This window comes from Lynx canadensis, chromosome A1 (assembly GCF_007474595.2).
Source record: "Lynx canadensis isolate LIC74 chromosome A1, mLynCan4.pri.v2, whole genome shotgun sequence".
NCBI classification, from domain to species: domain Eukaryota; kingdom Metazoa; phylum Chordata; class Mammalia; order Carnivora; family Felidae; genus Lynx; species Lynx canadensis.
This window is the reverse complement of record NC_044303.2, coordinates 137,787,608-137,809,749: the sequence shown is the minus strand read 5'-3', so window position 1 is coordinate 137,809,749 and position 22,142 is coordinate 137,787,608. Positions and strand designations below refer to the sequence as shown.

General features: G+C 36.2%; 1 protein-coding gene across 3 annotated transcripts in view; it reads right to left on the bottom strand.

The window, feature by feature from the left end:
• Positions 1–22,142, bottom strand: part of TNPO1 (transportin 1) — a 95,476-nt gene that overhangs the window by 18,375 nt on the left and 54,959 nt on the right. For all 3 annotated transcript variants that reach the window (XM_030322778.2, XM_030322772.2, XM_030322788.2), the window contains exons 8-17: positions 18,745–18,867; positions 16,499–16,617; positions 10,074–10,134; positions 9,354–9,522; positions 5,856–6,008; positions 4,914–5,139; positions 2,647–2,818; positions 1,109–1,195; positions 332–439; positions 41–199 (exon numbers count right to left, since the gene is read on the bottom strand). In XM_030322778.2, coding sequence (XP_030178638.1) covers positions 41–199; positions 332–439; positions 1,109–1,195; positions 2,647–2,818; positions 4,914–5,139; positions 5,856–6,008; positions 9,354–9,522; positions 10,074–10,134; positions 16,499–16,617; positions 18,745–18,867 — 1,377 coding nt within the window. The remainder of the gene's footprint in view (positions 1–40; positions 200–331; positions 440–1,108; positions 1,196–2,646; positions 2,819–4,913; positions 5,140–5,855; positions 6,009–9,353; positions 9,523–10,073; positions 10,135–16,498; positions 16,618–18,744; positions 18,868–22,142) is intronic.

Sequence of the window (22,142 nt, the reverse complement as noted above, 5' to 3'; positions counted from 1 at the left end):
ATAATCAGGTCTTAAATAATTTTAATTTAACGAGTCTCACCTGCATGCACTGATACATTAGTGTTAGAATGTTACTTCGGGCTACCAGCTGTTCAATGTTGCCTCCAAGTCCTTCAGCCAGGCCACTGAGTAAATCAAGAGCCACTATCATAAAATCTTTATCTGGAGCCTCATACTGATCTGGTTGAGCATTGTTCAGCTGAAATTAGACAAAGTTTTAAAAGACTTACTTTGAATCAATTACATGAAAAAAATGTGTATACATTATGCCTATCCATAGAAAAATGTTTATGATGCCCAGAGGGCAGATATAAGTATTTTTTAAAAATACCATGGCTTGTGCAAGAGTCTTCTGTACGAGGTTCACACAACGCTGGTACACAGGTTCACAGTATGGAAGGAAACCAGACTGCAGGGCTGTGGCAACTGAAGATAGGCACTAGAAAGAATAAAGTACAGAAGTAAATTTCTGGGTACCATAAAATTATGATAAATGCTTTAGGAGTGTACTCGGTATAATTCTGGTCATTTATTAGCCTGCTCTACTATTCTATAATTAGCAGGTTATCTTTTCAAACCTCTCCTTTGGATGCCAGCCATGGCTTTAAGTTTGTGCTGGTAAGGGGAAGCCCCCCTCCCCACCCATCAACCAATCAATAAATAAATATCAAACCTCAAGCTGGTCAGAAAGGGCATGAAGTAAAGTCCCTCCTATTAGCACCAAGTCCCAATGCTACTTCACATAAGTCTGAGTATGTGTGTATATACATTACATTAACACATAAAATAATTTGAACTATATTAATTATCATGGTATATAGCTCTGTATCCATACAAAGAAATGTAGCTAAATTCACATGACATATATATATATATGCTGATGTGGTAGGATCCATTACGCTTTTTCTATTTAACAGTATTTCTTAGTATGGTTGTAACATAATTAAAGTAAGAGCAGTTACATACTTACTCAGCATTTTAACGGAAATGGTTCAGAATGCAAATGTATTAACATTTTACTTATCACGTACACTCAACACTTCATATTTAGACATGTTGTTTTTGCTGAAACACTACTATTAGAGTAACGGTTGCGAGCTTAGCATACCTCTAGTAAAGGGAAGAGATCTTTATCTTCATCCTTTAACATGTTCCATTTCTGGATCAGTGGAGGCATTAGCATCTGAATATATTCCTATTTATAATGATGAAAAACACATAAAGCTCCACTATCATATGTAAATAAGTCCATTTTGGGTCTATGAAAATTAAAATCCACTTAGAGTAATTGTGTAAAATCATTACAGAATGCCTTGTAAGATTGAGTCTGTTCCTCTTAGCACCTTTAAAATTTTTACTTTCTGCCTTATCTTTTAATTTATATAATCTTACTCTATTCTTAAGTCATCTTCTATCCTTCTTGAAATAAAATACACCACTACAGAAAAATCCTTTGATCAAAATAAGGGATAATTCCTGTAAATTTTATTCTGAATTTTTTTAGTTCTGGAACTTGCAACATGTAATATGGCTCTTGCTGTACAGCATGTTATAAATGATACGTAAACTTACAGAGGCATTTGTAGAAAAAGATCGACAGTCATTTATGTGTCTTTTTTAAACGTTAGAATCCATAAACAGCTAAATACTAAATAAACAATAGTAATCATGTAAACAAGAGGCACAGATTCTAAAGGCTCTAAGACATTCAGAGAAACACTCCCCACGCCCCAGCACACAAAGCAAAACCAACATCAAAGCAAACCCATGAATCAAGTGTCTTGCACCGTTTTAAGTATAACTTATAAACACAGACAATTTCTCAAGACTTCTTATATAGCAATCATAAAGATGTAATCTATTCTTCTGCTGGGAATTTTGATCTATAATGAAGCTCTATTATTTTAATCCTATTTAAACAAATCCAATTCCATCACCTTCTTCTTAACACTACTAGAAACAAGAGTTTGGATTCTTAGCCAAACATACCTCCTCTTCTATACGGCTATTTAGCATTTTTAACTTATCCAATTTCTTGTTGTTTTACCTTAGTATATATTCCCCATACCTCTAAGTTCCAGCAAGAAAACACAGACATTTAGATATGGTATCTAAAGCTACAATATTTATGAAGTGGTGGATAGAAAAATACTTGGAATTAAAAGTTGAAATCCTTTATCCCTTTTCTATTTTATAAAAAAATTTTCATTTACTTAAATGAATAAAGTTTATTTATTTATTTTGAGAGACCGAGAAAGAGAGCAGGTGAAGGGCAGAGAGAGAATCCCAAGCAGGCTCTGCGCTGTCAGCACGGAGCCTGATGTAAGGCTTGCACTCATGACCTGTGAGATCAGGACTTGAGCCAGAGTCAGACGCTTAACCGACTGAGCCACCCAGGCATCCCATCCCTTTTCTAAAACGTGCTGGTGCATTCATGTGATATACTGATATAACTTCCACACCAAGAACATATTTATTAATACCATCTAAAAAGTAAAAATACTTGCTGCCTTTTAAAGATATACATTCTTAAAGTAACTAAGTGTTCACATCTCCCCAAACATTTTCATTTCCACATACATGTTAACCTACTGATTTTAACTATGCTAGAATTTTTTTTCTTAACAGTTAAGAACAGATACTCACTGGTTTGTTTAAATGATGTCCTACTGAATCTGCTAAAGTTCCTATGGCATCATAAAGAATGAGCAAGTTCTTATGCTGGTATTTACTAAACGCGAAGACCAGGGTATCAAGTATATAAGCAAGGTAAGGAACAAGTTCCGTACAAGCCTCCTCTTCTAGGGTAGCAAAGGCACTACAGTTAAAAAAAGAGAGAGAGATTACTGCTGTTGTAGAAAAGGAATAGGTTATAATAGAGATAGGAAGCTACCTCTATAGTTTATACAGTATCTATTTACACTTTAAATGCCTATCTCCTTATCTCACCAAAACAGAGGCTTATTTTTATTGTTTCTCCCCCATTTCTTATCATTTCCTTCAAAGAGGCTGTCACCTATGTGCATCTGCTTCACTACAATGGTAAAATCTAAAACTATCGTTGGTTCTTATATTCAGACATTCAGCAAATTTATCTGGTATTTACTATTTAGTCACTTAGTGCTGGGAATGCAGCAAGGAACAATGAAGAAAACAATGTCCCCATTTTCAGGGAGCTTAAATTCTAGTGACCGGTCCAGATGAATGAAATCAGAATTAAAAATGTTAAACTAACTTGCACCTTACCCTTCAGATTACATACCAAGAGTCACAAAATGACATTTTTAACAGTTAGTTTGAAATGTATCGGAACAGAGCATCACGACCTCTTAAATGTTTCTCTTAGCAGGAGAGGGGAAATGGGATGATGCAGATGGTCAAAGGGCACAAATTTGCAATTACAAGAATAAATTCTGAGCACCTAATATATAGCATGGTGACTATAATTAATACTACAGTGTTGTATACTTGGAAGTTGCTGAGCATAGATCTTAACCCTTCTCACCACACAGAAAAAGACAAAGTCTTTGTCAACTACGTGAGTTGAGAGATGTGCTAATTATCTTGATCTTGGTTACGGTTCCATAATGTATATTTTTATCAAGTCATACCACTGTACATTTTAAATATGTGGGTTATTTTTGCCAACTTTTCCTCCACAATTCTTAAAAATGTTGGTCTAAGTTCTACATTATACATCAGAATGCATAGTGCGTTTATTACTACAAATTTACCTTATGTATGGCTTATCTATTAACACAAATGTACAAGAAAGGAAAAAACTCCAGAGTCGTAGTAGTTACCTCAATTTAGACCTAAATTTGTCTGGACTCTTAAAGTATACCTGGCTCTTCACTTCTAAAATTAAAGTTTGTATTAGCTTCTATTCTACCCACTCAGGGATTTCCTAAAATGACAGGCTTAAACCATTTGTTAGTGAAAGCCCCATCTTAAATTATAAACTGTTTATGTATTTCCTTTACAGCACTTGCCAGGAATTATAATTATATAGTTATTTAGTATTCTGTACTAGCCTCTAAGTTTAAAGATGGCAGGGAATGTAAACCCAGCATTTAATATATGCTTAACAACTAGTAGAAAGTTTAAAAAAATACAGATTATGTTTGTAGGAAAGCAAATATAATTTGTATCCTCCCCTCACTTCAAAAAAAAGAAAAAGAAAAAGAGTGCTATTCATCACCCAACTCCCTTTGGTTCAACTTTCTTTCATCTTATTACGAATTAGAGGTATCTCCCAGGTATTTCTGCTTCACATCTGGTAAAGTCCAACTCTACTTAAATTTACACTTTTTCAACAACTGTTTCTTCTTATAAACAAAGTCAACAGTAAAGAAATTCTAATTAAAAAGTTAAGACCTATAAATATGTCAGGCCTTTTTAGAACACAAAGGTTTGTCGCAAAAAACTGGAATATTTATAGTAATGAAACTAACTGCTCATGTGATATAAAAACACAGCTCCAAACACAACCAACAGAGTAGCTACTGGGGTAGATTCACTAAGTGACAGATGATACGTGACTGCACTGTGGGACTTTCTATGGAGTTGTTGACCTTTAAACTAATGATGTGAATCTACCCAAACTTTTGTTATTCCTTCAAAAGCAAGACTCCCAACATCACCACTCCAGGTGTCTGTGAGAATCAGGGTAAAAGAGAATTCTACTGTTATCAAAGCCACTGAGAAAAAAAGAATGAGTTGAAGAACCAGCAAAGAATGAGGTCTAGTTGCTTTACATTTGAATTTGCAAAACCACCAGGTAAAACCTATAGATGACAAAAGCTCCACTAATGGTTTAATACTAACATTCCATCATGGAGTTGATAATTAATTTCTCACTGAAATACCCACTCGAATGCCCCACAATGAACACTGTTATGGATTTGTCCCACCTGCAGGCAGCTTCTTGTACTCTCTTGTTGCTGTCCAGGATTCGCTTTAGCAATTCTGTCATTAATGGCTTCAGGTACGTATCGGGGGGCTGGCTGACTACCCAATGTGCATAGCGGCTAAGAGTCCAGCACGTTATTGAACGCACAAGAGCCTTTTTATCAGAGAGGCACTGAATAAGGTGAGGAATGAGCTCAGGCAAGTATGGAATCATGCCTTGCATGCAACCTGGAATAAAAAGTAACAAATATTGCAGAAAGTGCTAACATTCGGTTACAATTATTTCAATTGAATACTAAAATCATACAAGCATCCATCAAAAACACTCAGATTATCTCCATTACAATAAATATACTATAATAATCTGTTCAAAATTAAGGAAAAAAAAAAAGGAATGAGAGCTAACTGCTCTTAAGTATCTTCTAGTAGGGTTAGGAAAGTTCATTTTACTTCTGCTACACAAATTACAGCTTTCAGAAGTGCCTGTAAAATACTTCAATTTCTTGTATATACAGGCTTATAGCTAGGACATAATAACGCTTCGCAGAGAATGAGGAGACTCTCCTACCATGTTTCTTACACTTACCTACGGAGAACATGATTTTTCTAGCAATGGGGATGCTTCTGACATTAGTCCTCTCATTCTGTTCCCTTTACTGTAACAGAAGCATTTGTGAACTATCTGGGTGGGGTTAGAGATAAGCCGATGGCTGTTAAAGAATAGTTCACTGTTCAAGGTAAAACTTATCCTAAGATGGCTTCTGTATTCAAATATCTTTTTTAAGTTAATGTAGATCACAGTATTGTCTATTTCACATCAGCAACACAAGAGAGTATGCGAATTCCAGACTGAAGAGTCTGCTTATAGCGTAACACTCTTTAAAGTGGGCCATCTGCATTAGTGCCTGTAAGGACTTCACAGTTCAGTTCTGACTTAGACTTACCTTCAGCAATTGCTCCTAAAACCAAGATGCCAGATTCTTTAACAACCCATTCATGATGAAAAAGTAATTCTTTCAAAAGGGGCAAAATATGTGGCAAAAGCTCATCACGATACACATTTGCAAGAACATCTAGGGCAGCAGCAGAACATTTTCCTAAAGAAATATTTAATTCAAAAATTTTATATTAAACTCTATTATCATTAACTCTATTATCATGACTACTGGTTACATGCATGACACTTTATTCATACATTTACCGTTTCAAAGAATTTAATTAAATAGGACACAGTCTATCTCTATAAACAAGAAATACTTTTTTATGACCAAGAATGAGCAAACTAACCTACAGCAAAATGTGTACATTTATTACTTCTACTTAACATTCTTAGTGCTAGATCATTCAGAATCAAATACATAATGAGTTAGCAGGAGGTTAAGCAAATAAATCTGAACAAATCACCAGCGCATGAAGCATAAAATATGCTGGAAAGCACTCTCTCCAGACAAAGAACTATTAGCCAAGGAACTATGTATCAATTCAGATTTCATTTAATGCAATAATTAAGAAAACAAAATGGTAACAAAAATTTAGTATAAAGTTTTTTTCCCAATGTGATTAGGCATACTAAATAGTTGATCACAAACTGTTAAACAATAGTAAAATCCTTTTTTAAAAAAGGCTGTTAAACTGGCTACAAGTAACACCTTACATAACAGTAAGAGTCTTAGTTATACTGTATGGCAGAACCATACCAATGAGTATTAAATTACCATGAAAGAGAATGAAATCTTTATATACTGATATAGAATGAGTTATACAATAAATGGAAAAGAACCAAGAGAGTACACAAAATCAATTTCATTTCACTGCTGTAAAGTCAACCTCTTCTCCAGGGAAAGGTATACATGTTTTTTCCACAGGTACACAGAAAAACTTCTGGAAAGATATAAAAATGGGTGGGATGTGAAGGGGAAGTAGTTCCTTTCCCCCAACTCAATGAACATTATTACTTTTATAATGTTATCTACATTATAATCTGAATCCATCCTGCTCCCAGCCTACAGGGATATATTGGGAGGAGGTAGAGTAGCACCTCACTGTGCAGTTTTTTGTACTTCATGATTTGTTACCCTTGGTTAAGTGCAGTCTAAAAGCAGATGATCCTCTTTTTAAAAAAATTTTTCAATGTTTATTTACTTTTGAGAGAGAGAGACAGATGCCAAGCAGGGGGTTGCAGAGAGAGAGGGAGACACAGAATCTGAAGCAGGCTTCAGTCTCTAACCTGGTCAGCACAGAGCCCGACATGGGGCTCAAATTCACAAACCACAAGGTCATGACCTGAGCTGAAGTCACAAGCTTCAACGACTGAGCCACCCAGGCACCCAATATAACTGTTCTATTTTACTGTTATGATTGTTAATCTCTTATGATGCCTGATTTATACATTCAACTTTATCATAGGTATGTATGTATGTATGTACATGCGCGCGCACGCACACACACACACACACACACACACACACACACACAAACAAAATAGTACTTAGAGGGTCTGGTACTATCTGTGAGTTTCAGGCACCCACTGGGGGTCTTGGCACATATCCCCTTGTGGATTACAGGGGGCTACTATAATTTGTGGCAGCAGTGAAGACCTCGTGTTCTCTTGTGGGAGATTTGGAGTCCAAGATTAAATATGCCATTAGTACTAGCTACGTTAACCAACTTTGGGCAAGTTTCTCTTTTTGCAGTTTCCTTACCAACCTAAGGCTGTTGTAAAGATTAAATGGGATACACATGCCAAGTCCTTGGCCTAGTGCTGGGCACATTGGGCACTCTAAGGAACAGAAAACTAAATGGGCAACAGAGGAATTAGCATTATTTAACCAAATGAATTACACAGTTCAGTCTGATAATTCATGGATTTAACTGTTTCATCAGTTATTAGAAATCCCAACACTCTGAATTATAGCCGTGGTTCTTAACTAGGCATAATTTTGTTTCCCAGGGGACAATGGGCAATGTCTGGAGACACTGGTGGTCATGACAACTGTGTGTGTGGGGGGGTGGGTGCTGCTCCACGTTCTACAATGTACACAACAGCCACCACAACAAAGAACCATGTGGCAAAATGTCAACAATGTGGAGGCTGAGAAACCTTGAACTAGAGCATGAAACTTTAAGGACCAGCACAGAAACAAAAACAAAACACGGGTGTCTAGATTCCTCATTTCATTAGTGTGTGGGGCGGAATGCTGGCTCAATAGATGATTTCGATTTGCAATTAAGTTTGAAAATAAACAAGTTTTAAAAACTTCATTTGTAACTTTGAGAATGAGAAAACAATTTATATTATTTTAGCGTTATCCTTGATAATCAACAGGCAAATTATCATGAAAAATAAGTTTATATCAAGAAAACAGGAAAATCTTGCAGCCAATGTTCCTATTTTATAATGTCAAACAAAATGTACGGCTTTTTGAAAAATGGCAGTTTGAGGTAAGAAGTCTTTAAGAAGCATAATCACATCTACTAGAATGGCTATAAAATAAGTGACAACAAATGCTGGCAAGCATATGTAGAAACCACAACCGTAAGATAAGCAAGATAATGCTGGTAAGAAAGTAAATGATGGCGCCACTGTGGGAAACAGCCTGGTAGTTCCTCAAAAGCTTAAACACAAAGATATACCATATGACCCAGTAATCACACTTCTGTCTATATCCACAAGTGAAAACATATGTCCACACACAAACTTTACATTAACATTCTTAGCATCATTACTCACAATAGCCAAAAGGGAGAACAAAATGTCCATCAAGTGATGAATGGATAAAAACCATGTGGCATATCCACACAATGAATTATTTTTCCACATTAAAAAGAAATGAAGTGGGGTGCATGGGTGGCTCAGTCCATTGAGCGTCCGACTTCGGCTTGGGTCATGATCTCACGGTTTGTGAGTTCAAGCCCCGTGTCAGGCTCTGTGCTGACAGCTCAGAGCCTGAAGTCTGCTTCAGATTCTGTGTCTCCATCTCTCTCGATGCCCCTCCCCCACTCATATTCTGTCTCTCCCTCTCTCAAAAATAAACATTAAAAAAAAAATTAAAAAGAAATGAAATACTGATACACACCATAACACGAACAAATACCGAAAACATCCTAAGTGAAAGAAGGCAGTCATGAAGGACCACATATTGTATGATTCCATTTATAGGAAATGTCCAAAATAGGCAATTCCAGAGAGACAGAATAGAGACTGGTAGTTGCTTTGGGCTGGGGGACTGGAAGAAATATGGGGAGCGACCTCTAATAAGAACGGGGTTATTTTTAGGGTGACGAAATCATTCCGAAACTTACTGGGGTGATGGTTCCATAACTCTGAATATACGAAAACGACTGAATTGTACCCTTTAATGAGGGCACTGTACAATTATGTGTATGATTTCTCAATGAAGTTGCTATCAAAGCAGGCAACTGTATTCTTCCCTCTGACTTACTTAGATTCCAGTCAGAAATTGTATCGTCATCATCAATTTCATCGTCATCATCGTCTTCCTCTTCAATTCCATCTTCATCGTGCTGCTGAGCCACTGTCCTCGATCGATGAAAACGTGGCCTTATATCTTGTTCACTATCAGGAATTGTTTCATCTTCTTCAACATCACCCTGTTTTAAGAAAAATTTTGATAATACTCAAACATCATTATAAGCTAATAACATGTACATGCATAAAAGAATCAGAATAAGGAGAGATGGTGCCATGCACATGGTTTTGAAGTACACCTCCTCTTTGTTAAGAACCACTCCCCCCTGTGCAGAAAACAGTTCTGTGTTAAGGGGAGAAGGAACTATCATGTAACACATGTCAGGTATCAGGCACTTTTAATCTCATTATAGTACTGCCTCCCATCAACTGGTATAATCTAGAGTACCTGAATAAGACTGAGATCATATTCAATATAGCTTAAAATAAACTATAAATAATTTGAATCAAGAGGAAATTTCTCTACTAGTGTCACCATCTGGTTCCAATGAAGTTAGCCTATGTTATCACTCAAATTCATCGTTTGCTTCTCTGCACTTTGCAGCACATTATACGTTAACAGGAAACAGATTTACACAGGGTCTATTTTAAATAAATGTTCTATTAGTCAACTTCAAAGATTCTCTAAGTCAAAAGAAAAAAGCTTCCCTATTTATCAGAAAAGTTTCCTTACCTTAAGAAGGATAATATCTATATCTGAGTACTTCATGCCATTCACTAACACAGGAATCAATCTATAAAGAGAGAAATTCATGAAACAAAGAACTAAAGATTTCATAAGAATTTTTAAGCATCCTTAATGACCTTTTGTATACTAGTAATACCGAAGAGCCAACCATCCCTGCCAGTACTGTCTTAGGGCATATTCTGTGATGTCTGCCCATTTCAAATGACAAGTATTCCTCATTTATATCCCAGGCCTTTTACATACTCATGCATGGGATCTGCTGGATGGAATCTTAGGATAAGGTAGCTTGTCAACAGTGGTTAGAAAAAGAACGAGACACCAAAATAAATTACAGTATAGTTAAAATGAAACAAAAACGTGTAAAAACACATATAGCATTTGAGTTTCCATTTAAGTTAAAAGTATTGAGATTAACTATGTAATTACTTGTATAAAGAGACTATCTAGGAAAGATATACAAGAAAATGGTATCTTTGGAGAAGAAGCTGAACAGACTAAAAAGGGATAAAATTAATCATTTATTTCTAAATAGTGTGACATTTTTACAATGAGCCTACATTATTTGTACTTCTTTTAATAAAAGAGAGGATAATGTTCAGAATGTTAAACATACTAAGTCTAAAGTAAGTTATCCAAAAGAAATAATGCAAAAAAAAGAAAAAAAGACATGAGGTAGGCTCAGTGCGGTAAGTGTCTGACTGTTGGTTTCGGCTCAGGTCATGATCTCATGGTTCATGACTTGGAGCCCTGAATGGAGCTCTGCACTGACAGCACAGAGCCTGCTTGGCATTCTTCCCCCTCCCCTCCTTTCACCTCAGCTCTCCCCCAAATGTGCACATATGGTCTCTCTCAAAGTAAAAAAAATTTAGGGGCACTTGTGTGGCTCAGCCGGTTGTGTTCAACTTCGGCTCAGGTCACGATCTCATGGTTCATGAGTTCAAAAGCCCCGCGGTTGGGCTCTGTGCTGGCAGCTCAGATCCTGGAGCCTGCTTTGGATTCTGTGTCTCCCTCTCTCTCTGCCCCACCCCCTGCTCTCACTCTCTGTCTCTCTCAAAAGTAAACATTAAAAATAAATAAACAAAAAAAAAAAAAGAGCTCTATCAAGAAGATCATAGCCTTTGATAAAAAAGTTAGGAAATTTTAATTTAAGAAATTAACTCAAATTTCCAATAAGAAAATAGTTAAATCAGGATATCATATCCAATCTAAAGTATTAATGTACTTATTAAATCAGAACCAAGATGTTTGTAAATATGGAATCCTAGGTATGTAAGAATAGTTAAAAAATTATCAAAAAACATAATAAAAAGGTCAAAACACTACAATTCCTTTGTAGCTATGAGAATTTCAAGCTTTGATAGGTTTCTTAAGCTTTGATGATTTCCTTTCTCAGTGGCCCATTACACACTTAAGAGTCTACTGAGGATAAAAGGTTATGAGAACACTTTGGAAACATTAAAAAAGTCCACAGTTCTCTGCTTCTGAATTCTACCTTTAATAGTTCTGGGTGGCTTGGGAAGTGTGAATAGCCAAAAGAAACTCATACTCATGACTACCAGCTGTGGGACTTATTAGTAAGCACTTTCCTTATAATCTAGTGAAAAAGATATTATGATCTCCTTTTTACAGATGAGTCAGCTAAGCCTCAGAGATGTTACATTATTTCCACAAGGTCATTAATTTTAAGTAATGGGAGAGTCAGAATTCAAAACCAGTTTGGCGTGACTCCAAAAATAATTTTGTTTCCCTACAACAGATCTAAGAAATTCTCACTCTCTACAATAATGTCTTAGGCCTTTGTAGAGGCCTTACTTCAAAGAGTTACATCATCTGACACCAATTAAATAAACATGTGCACAACTAGTTTTGGGTACAACTCTACCATCAATGAGATAATTCTGTAAGCCCTCATTAACTAAAGGAATAATAAAAGGGAAAAGAAAGCAGTAAGATTCAAAATTTCCTAGACAGGTAGAAAAAATATGGGCCAGCCACACTTTCATGTTTAAATCCTTTCAAATTCTAAAATACAGATTAACATCAATTTAACATTACAGCTAATATAACACAGCTATATAAAACTTATAACAAATAAAACCCTATTTTATAAGCTACAGGCATTTTGCAGAGACAGATCCATTTGGATCACCAACAATTAAGTCATCTCTGTCAATAATTTGGGGGAAGTGGGGAGACAGATGGCAGACTGTGAAATAACATGAGGTGAGGTAAAGAAGTAAGGACAGTGAGCCTCATCTGTTCTTCTGAACCATTTTTAAGACGGAAAAAATTCAAGTTATGGAGAAAGAGAAAGAAAGTTCAAACAGAGAAAAGTATATATTCGATGGAACGAGGTATCTGAAGAAAAAATTATGCTGTCCAAGACCACTCACGTGAAAATATATCTTTAAGTTTTGGGGCAAGATGAAGGGTCACTTGTTTTTCCTATAAAGCAGAAGTGCTCAGAATGAATGAAGAGAATTCAGAAGAGTGATAAAGGTTTGAATGGCTGCTCTACTCAATGGAAGATAAAAAGTGACTTGGAATAAGAAAAACTGGCAGTGTGAAGGGGCCACTTGACATCGAAAACCATGCATTTCTACAACCATCAATCCTGGTGGTGTGACTTCCCAAAAGCATTTGACAGGAAGCAAAGACAGTTTATTAATCCAGAGCAGGGGAGATGCAGGGTAGCTAGAAGTTTATGGTCAATATAGTTGATTTGTGAATTGTGATGTCTGTGCCAGAGAAAGACAGAATGAAAAGATATGCAGGCAATAAGGGACTGATAAAGCTGGGTAAGCAAATCAAATTGGAAAGTGAGATATGGACATTAACTGTGACCATGTAGCAATATGGCGTTTGTCTGAAGAATTCCCATCTTTCAAGGCAGACCACTATTTTTAGGTCTAATTATTAAGGAGCCTTCTCCTGAAGCCTCATGTAGCCTGAAAAAAGAGAATCTTCCTTTTTTAGAAAAAAAATTAAGCACTACGCCCAACATGGGGCTTGAACTCATGATCCTGAATCAAGAGTCCCATGTTCTACTGACTGAGACAGCCAGGCACCCCAGTAAAGAGAGAAATTTTTTCTTTTTAATGTTTTTATTTATTTTTGAGACAGAGAGAGACAGAGCAGGGGAGGGGCAGGGAGAGAGGGAGACAAAGAATCTGAAGCAGGCTCCAGGCTCTGTCAGCACAGAGCCTGACGCAGGGCTCGAACTCATGGACTGAGAGATCATGACCTGAGCTGAAGTTGGACGCTTAACCAACTGAGCCACCCAGGCGCCCCAAGAGAGAATTTTTAATGCAATTTCACGGAAAGGCAACGATGTCAATACCAACAATGAATGTTTACTGAGTCCTTAAATACGTACTTAGCATTACTTGCTTTACATAGATTAATCCAAACAGTGCCAGGAGGTACTAATATTAATGTATAAGAATAAAGGTGGGGGAAAAGCCAAAATAACTGGGAATAAAAAATGAAATGAGGGGCACCTGGATGCCTCAGTCAGTTAAGCATTCCACTGGTGATTTCAGCTCAGGTCATGATCTCACAGTTTGAGTTCAAGCCCTATGTTGGGCTCTGCACTGACAGTGTGGAGCCTGCTTGGGATTCTCTCTCCTTGTCTCTCTGTGCCCCCCCCACCCCCCCCCGCTCACTCACACATGCACGCACTCACTCTCAAAATAAATAAACATTAAAAAAAAATGAAGAATTGCTCTGCCAGATAAGAAAACATATCATCAAATATTCAGTAATCAAAAGAGAATAATATTGGTTAAAACAAAAGAAAAAAAAAAGGAACAGATTTTACAAAGCCCAGAAACACATAAAAGAATCTACTGTCATCCCTTGACACTCTGGTGCTTTCTATATGAGTTCATAACAACACAGTTCTCATTACATATACAATTTTTACTCCTAAGCAAACATTTTTTGCTCATAATAAACATGGGGCTGATGAACAGTGCTAGGAAAAACTAGTGCTTTTATTATGTTTCCTATTTCAGCATCAGATAAGTGTGGTTATTCTCCAGTCCTCAAAATGCATTTTTATAATGAAAAAATAAAAGTAGCCTTGTTTTATATAAATATGGTTCCCAAACCAATGGTTCGGAAGATATATGTATCAAACCCAGTTATGGCTGCCTTAGGTTATTTAAGGTCTGCAACAATTAGCATAGAAAAAAAAAAGATTAAGTTCTGCTCTTTTAGCCTGATACCAAGTTCTTCCTTGCTTTAAGGATGTTTAGGTTTTATTAGTGTAATAACCAAGTTGGAGCATGAAGTTATAATTGCTTATTAACAATACTTCCTAATGTTATAGCTTGGGTTTTCATGATAGAATTTCTTCAGTCTTTGTATGAATTAATGTCTGCTTATAAAACACTAAAAAAAAAAAGTTTTATTTATTTTTGAGGGAGAGAGAGAGCTGGGGAGGGACAGAGAGAGAATTCCAAGCAGGCTCTGCAGTGTCAGCAGGTAGCCTGATGTGGGGCTTCAACCCACCAACCGTGAGATGACCTGAGCTGAAATGAACAATCAGATACTTAACTGACTGAGGCACCCGTTTATATGACTTTTTGAATTATATGGTCCTATAGTAAGAATTAAGCACATCATAAAAGTGGCATCACAAGTTAAGGAGAAAAAAAGTTAATTATCTGGATTTCCTAAAGGAGGAAAATCCATTTAGCACACCACCTTGCACTTCACTCCCTAATAAACTCCAGACTGACTAGAATAAAACATAGGTACAACTGCTGCTTTCTTGGTGGAAAAAGAAAAAGAATGCGACAGATATGAAAATGAGAACATCCAAGTAACATAAATATCTGGAAAAAAAAAAGTTAACCCACCGATACCATAACATACTAAAACAAGTGGTTTTGTTTTGCTCATCCAGATGACTAAGATTACAGAAATGGTAATGGCCAGCAGAAGGCTGACAGGATGGGATGCTGGTGGTGGCTTATAAATTGGTGCAACTTCACTACAGAACAATTTGTGGAGTATTTATGATCCTTTGACTTTGGTAAACATCACTTGTAAGAATTCTACCTGAAAGAGATAACCAATTATGGACAAAGAAAAGACGTTGACTCCAGGATTACTTATAATTTTTAAAAAAGGGCAGGGGTGCCTCGGTGGCTCAGTTGGTTAAGCATCTAACTCTTGATCTCGGCTCGGGTCATGATCTCATGGTTCTGGAGTCTGAGCTGACAGCATGAAGCCTGCAGGAGATGCTTTCTCTCTCTCCCTTTCTGCCCCTCCCTTGCTTGTACTCTCTCTCAAAACAAATAAAAAAAACATTAAAAAAAAAAAAAGGCAAATGTAAATATTCAACAATAGAAGGGTCGAATATAAAACAGTATGCACAACATGATGGAATAGTATTCAAAGCTTAAAAACTGAGAAGGGGAAACTGCACAATATACAACTGAAAACAGCAAACCACAAAACAGTATAATCAAAATTTTAAGTACTGAAGAGAGTTAGATGCCATGTGAAGTGCTTTTACATACTATCAAATTTAACTCTCCCCAAACACTCTGAATAAATGTTATTTGGCATATGGCACTAACATACACAAAAAATTTTTCAAAAGAAAGTTAAACACTACTTTTATTTTTTTTTATTCAAAAAAAAAATTTTTTTTTCAATTTTTTTTAAATTTATTTTTGAAGAAAGACAGCATGAATGGATAAGGGTCAGAGAGAGGGAGACACAGAATCTGAAGCAGGCTCCAGGCTCTGAGCTTTCAGCACAGAGCCTGACGCAGGACTCAAACCGTGAGATCATGACCTGAGCTGAAGTGAGACGCTCAACTGACTGAGCCACCCAGGAGCCCCAAGCATTACTTTTAAAAGTAATTAACTTTAACACATGTATCAAATCATTATGTAGCAAAATTAATACAATGTTTTAGGTCAATTATGTCTCAATAAAAGTGGAGAAAAGATTAAAAAAACAACCTGATAAAACAGCATTCAGAGTTAGAAATAGGCTTAATAATAGGCTAACCAAAAACCCGATAGCATCACAACCACCGGAAAATTACTTTCGGGGAGAAAACCCCACCCAAGTCCAGTCAAATTAACAGGATTAAAGGGGAAAAAAAAAGAAAAAAAAGGAAAGAAAGAAACGTGCCACAAATTATCCACAATTAAGATTATGATTTAGAATAAACCACTCACATGTAATTAAAACAAAAAAACAACCCCAAAAACCGCTTCTTGAAAAATCTCTTTAGTTATAATCGACAGTTATACCAAGTAAAATTAAGTCTAACTCATTTAGAATTTCATTCCCTAACGGCAGAAGAATGCAATCTAAAAATGCAAAAACGAGGACTCACTGTTAAATATAAGAACAAGGTAGCATTCAGCAGAACGAACACTTACTTAGGAAGATGCCTTACGAGTACATCTTTGCATATCGGTTGCTCAGCCAAAGTGAGCCAGAATTCACAGGCTTCCAAAGCCACATTTTCATCTTGATCTTGCGTCCTCTGGAGCATGTACTACAAACAAAGCATTAGTATTAATCAGTTTAAATCACACAATTAAAATAAACCTAACCTTTTTCCAGCAAGCTAATGGTCATCCTCTGCTGTGGCCTTGAACTTTATAGTGATTCTCAACCTAGGCTTTGGATTTTTAAAAGTTTCTGAGTCAATTTTAAAATGCAGCCAAACTGAAGAACCACTGGTATAGAATGTTGCTTAATGAAAAGTGTCCTAAGCATGTCTGGCCTATCTGCTTCTGTACAGGTGTATTTTAGTTTATGAAATGTATTAACAAACACTTTTCCTAGAAACATCAAAATAAGAAAGTCCATTATACCTTTCTTTAAAACGAAGAATCTTTTTATAATGTAACAACTCAAGCTGTCTTTTGTATTTTCACGAATATAAAGTGACATATACATATTATACAATTACAAAAGTTAATTTTTTTTTTAATTTGGAAAGAACTAGCGACATTTCTTAGTGCTACTATAATTTATAGTTTCCGAGAAAATAGGTTTATCATGTCCTTTGAACATGCCAAGGCAAATTCATTCTTAACTGTAGGAACACCTGATCATAAAATTTATCCAAATTTTGTGTCTACCCCTCTTTTAAAAAATCTTTTAAATCTTTTAATTTTTTTTTTAACATTTATTTATTTTTGAGACAAGAGAGAGACAGAGCATGAACGGGGGAGGGGAAGAGAGAGAGGGAGACACAGAATCGGAAGCAGGCTCCAGGCTCTGAGCCATCAGCTCAGAGCCCGATGTGGGGCTCGAACTCACGGACTGTGAGATGGTGACCTGAGCTGAAGTCGGACGCTTAACCGACTGAGCCACCCAGGCGCCCCAAAAATCTTTTAAATCTTTTAAAATATGCAAAAACAAAATAAATATAATCAAAGGCACTCATAGCATTTCCCAATGTATATGGGCGTGGAAATGACGTCAAATGATGGATGAAGCTTTTATACGCACTCTCTCCCTGACTGCAACATCTCACAGGGCTAAACATGGCAACGCAAAAGATATGATAGGCCAACCCCTACTACATTCCATACCATGTCCTACTACCAAGCTCAGTATCGCTGAACAATCGTAGAACTCTACGGTTCTACGCTGGCTTCCCAGCTATGACATGGCCCTAGCAAATGATAAAATAAAAGTCTTTAACTTTCTGGTTAGCTCCAGCTTTCACTAAACTTTCAACTAACTCCACCTGATTCTTCTAAGCACTTCAGAGAGAATAAGTTCATCAGAGAAAATGTACCTTATTCCCATTTAGTGCTGCTACATACCTTTATTTCTACAACGACCCTTCCATACGCTTCAGAAAAGGACTGGCTGTGCACTATCAATGCTAGCCTTTTCCTAACAGGTCTTAGACCCCAACCTTTAAAAAAAAGATTTTCTCTCTAACATACAAAGGATCTAAATAACATTCTCACACACTTGCCAAGCTATATACTACTCACACACAACTATATCCAATAATATGAAAACTAGGTGCTAGAGTTTGACACTAGCAGTACTAGGTACTGCCCAAACAAGTTATTTTGTTCTAATAATAATTTTACCTTGGTGCTATGTACTACTTCCTTTAAATATGGCTAATCTATGATCAACATACTCAGAATTTCCTAGTAAAATTATTTTAATTGCATAGGGACTGAGTCTTAAAAAAAAAAACTATAGCAATTATGTCTTCTCAGAAATTTCACTGTTACCATAAATCACAAGTGGATCAGAATAATTTTACCAGTAATGGGTGGAAAACAAACACTGTAATTCCAAACTCCAATGACACAAGAATGTGCTACTTAATGTACCACAGTTTTAGTGATCACTTAGTCTAACCCGTATCTGATAAACACAAATAATTTAAATATTTGCTAGTTATTCTGGTTAAAAGCCATCTATTCCTTTAAATAATTTTCCCTCTCTATACACATCTTAAATCTCATGAGAGAAAAGTCACCATAAAGATAACTTATAATTTTAAGGCCATAACTGTTTTCATTATTCATCCCCAACAAATGTGTTAAATAAATTGTTAAATAAATTTGATATTATGCATTTTTATCTCAAGGATTTTCTTGGGGGAAAAATGAGGCGAGTGTCTTTAAGTTGTTTGTATTACCTCAACTATATTATGCATGTGAGGAAGCAGGCGATCCATTCGAACTTCAAGCAACATCACAAGTGCCCGGCACACATTTTTCCGTACCTCTGGTTCTTCATCACCAGCCAATGCAAAGAGGTTCTATTGCATGAGAAATTTTTCTCTTGTTAAGCATTTCAATGTATTAGAAAGGTTTATACATAATAACCAGTCATCTGTAAGTTGGTAACATTTAAAGAAACTCTAAGAAGGTACAAATAAAGATGGAATTAATTGGCCTGAAATATTAGGTTATAAGACAATTAATTAAATGTAGGATGATAATTGTCAAAACCCATGACTTTGGTAAATGACCTAAAGCCATTCTTTTGGAGACAGTATGATTGGTTGTGGGTTTTGTTTTTGTTTTTATGTTTATCTTTGAGAGAGAGAGAGAGAGAGAGAGAGAGAGAGAGAGAGAATGAACATGAGCAGGGGAGGGGCAGAGAGAGGGGGCGACAGAATTTGAAGCAGGTTCCTCGCTGTCAGCGCTAAGCATGACACGGGTCCACACTCAAACCCATGAACCATGAGGTCATGACCTGAACCAAAGTTGGCCACTCAACTGACTGAGCCACGCAGATACCACTGACTGGGTATGTTTTAAGGTAATTTTAGTTTGTGAGAATAAAACCATGTCATTAGGACATGGGGCATTCATCTCCCTCACCCAGAAGAAGATAATCTTCAGAATACAATTTAATTTTCCTTCAAAATTACGGTCAAGAGATTATTTCTACCAATCCCAATTTTTAGGGTAGTAACAGGTACAAATTCTCTAAAAGTATCAATAACTGGGAAATGTATGCTGAGTTTCCAACAACTTAACCCCAAACTACTTATTGTTCTCCAAGCCAACTACTGAAAAAATAGTGAAAGTAGCAATCAAGATTATGTTTTCCCAAACAGGTTTGTCACCAAGGTGAGGGGGCAAAAAGCCTGAATAAACAACAGACTATTTGATTTAGTCTTCTCTAAGATGTTGTTATACAATTTTACAGATAAAGAAGTTTAGAAGTTACATAACTTGCTACCCAGGGGGCATCTGAATTTGGTTTTCATGGAATTTTAAGTCCAGATTCATTTCCTTATACCAACAAGCTGTGTTATGTAGAGATTGCAAAGTGGAGATATAAGAAGTAGAAACTGTAACCCTCCCCCATCTCATTCCTGAATTTTATCTACACATACACATGAATTATAATAAAAAGATTATTTAAAAAAATTTAACGTGGGGGAGCCTGGATGGCTTAGTCGATTCAAGCATCCCACTCTTGATCTTGGCTCAGGCCATCATCTCATGGTTTTCTGAGTTTGAGCCCCACATCGGGCTCTGTGCTGGTGGTGTGGAACCTGTCTGGAATTCTCTCTCTCTGCCCCTCCTCCACTCGTGCTGTGCCACCACCCCCCCACTCAAAATAAATAAACATTAAGAAAACTTCGATGTCCCACAATCTTTAAAAACAAAAAGCCAAAAAACAAAAAAGAAACAAAACCAAAACCAAAAACCAGAGAAACATCTCCAAACAGATGAACTTGAAACCTTATTACAACGGATAAAACAATGGAGAAGTTCAACTATCAAATGTGACAGTATGTGAAGTACTGATGTACAATTTTAAAAACTTCGATCTTCGATTTCCCCAAGTTCTGCCTCTGCATCAGATGCTTTGAAACCTCTATAGTTCCTCTTTTCATCAGATAGATATATATTTTACACAGAGAATACTCCGACAGCGTTGCTTATAGGTTCAATACACATTCTTCGTTAAATTTAATGTTGTCTTAAGTATGAGTATTTAGCTTTGCCAAGATAGGTCTTAGCCACATAATAGTAACCAATACACTTTTCAGTCAATATTGTCAGACTCAGCAGACGTAACACCTGCCCCTGATAAAAACAATAATTCAAGAAATAACTGATCCATTTCTTCATTTAGCAAATGGTTATCGAGGGCCTACTATGTGTCAGGTGCTTCCTATGGATGTTGACTGCTCTCATAGGATGGAGAACTAGTTGAATCTTGTAGGATTATCAAGTAGGAAAGAACCGTTAAAATGGTAATGGAACACTAATGGAAAAGACTTTAAAATGTTGGGAGATGTTCTTGCTCCACTTGCTGAGTATGGTCCTGTGGAATTTTTGTTTTCTGAGGAAATTTAGTAGCTTTTATTCTAAATTATATTTCTATATAAGATATTGGTGTATCTATCCCTGTTCCTGTTTTAAGCTATGAAATAGCTCTGGAATAGCAGGCTCTGTTCCAATTTAGTTACAGCAAGTATCTTTTTAACAATCCAACAAGGTAAATTATTAGCCTCATTTTATAGAGAAGGTAATGGAAAACATGTTAAATAATGTGCCCAAAGTTAGCAGCTGTGGAGCTGAGATTTGAACCCAGGCAGGCTGACGCCAGACCTTGAGATAATCCACTACCTTCTACACCAAACCAGACTGAAAACACCTTGAGGCATAACATTTATTTATGTATCTATCCCTAGCACCAAGCACAATGCCTAATTCATAGGACTCGGCAATATCCACTGAAGACTCGTGTTTTAGTTTCAACTTTTAAATGGCTACAGGATCCTTATGGCTACTACTCATAGTCTACTGGTAAGATATGTTCAGAAAAAAGCTTGTCAATTTAAGTGATGAGGGAAAAGAGGACACCATTTCCCCCTCCTTTCTTATAATTTCCCAACAAAAATTCTAGCAGGATGGCCTCTAAAATTTTTAATAGCTGGAAAGGAATGAACTATTAAACTCTGATTTAATGAAAATAAAAGTGAAATGCTTAAGGAACTTTAACAACTTGTTCACAACTGTGGTGATCAAGTGGTAGCAGTTCTGAAAAAATCCTGTTCCTTAGGGTTCATGGCCAGAAAATAATGCTGTTGTTGCCTTTCTGCTTTTATCGAAAAGGTAAAAGGGACTTTAGAAATGCTTGACGAGATTTAAGAGTCAATTTTTTCCATGACACCTCTAATTTTACAATGGAAACCAATGGAAAATGAAGCACCGTCCTTTTAGTCTATGCCTTCAGATTCTTTATCAAGTTAAGATGATTCAAACTCACCAATGTTTCATGTTTCAAATACTGCAAAATAGCTGGGAGACTTAATTTACATTTGGAATTTGAATAGTATATTCAAACAAAAAATTTGATAAAATTTGACAAACAAAATACTCAAGATATTAAACACCCAAATTCCATAATCGATGTTTGTATCGTTAAAAAAAAAAAAAAATCAGTAATAGAGGAAAAGTGCTTTTATTTTTAGTTAACAAAAATCACAAAGTCTACACTGTATCCAATTTTAATACTATCAAATAATTTAACATTTTCTAACTTCCCCCAAAGCAAATGGGGGTG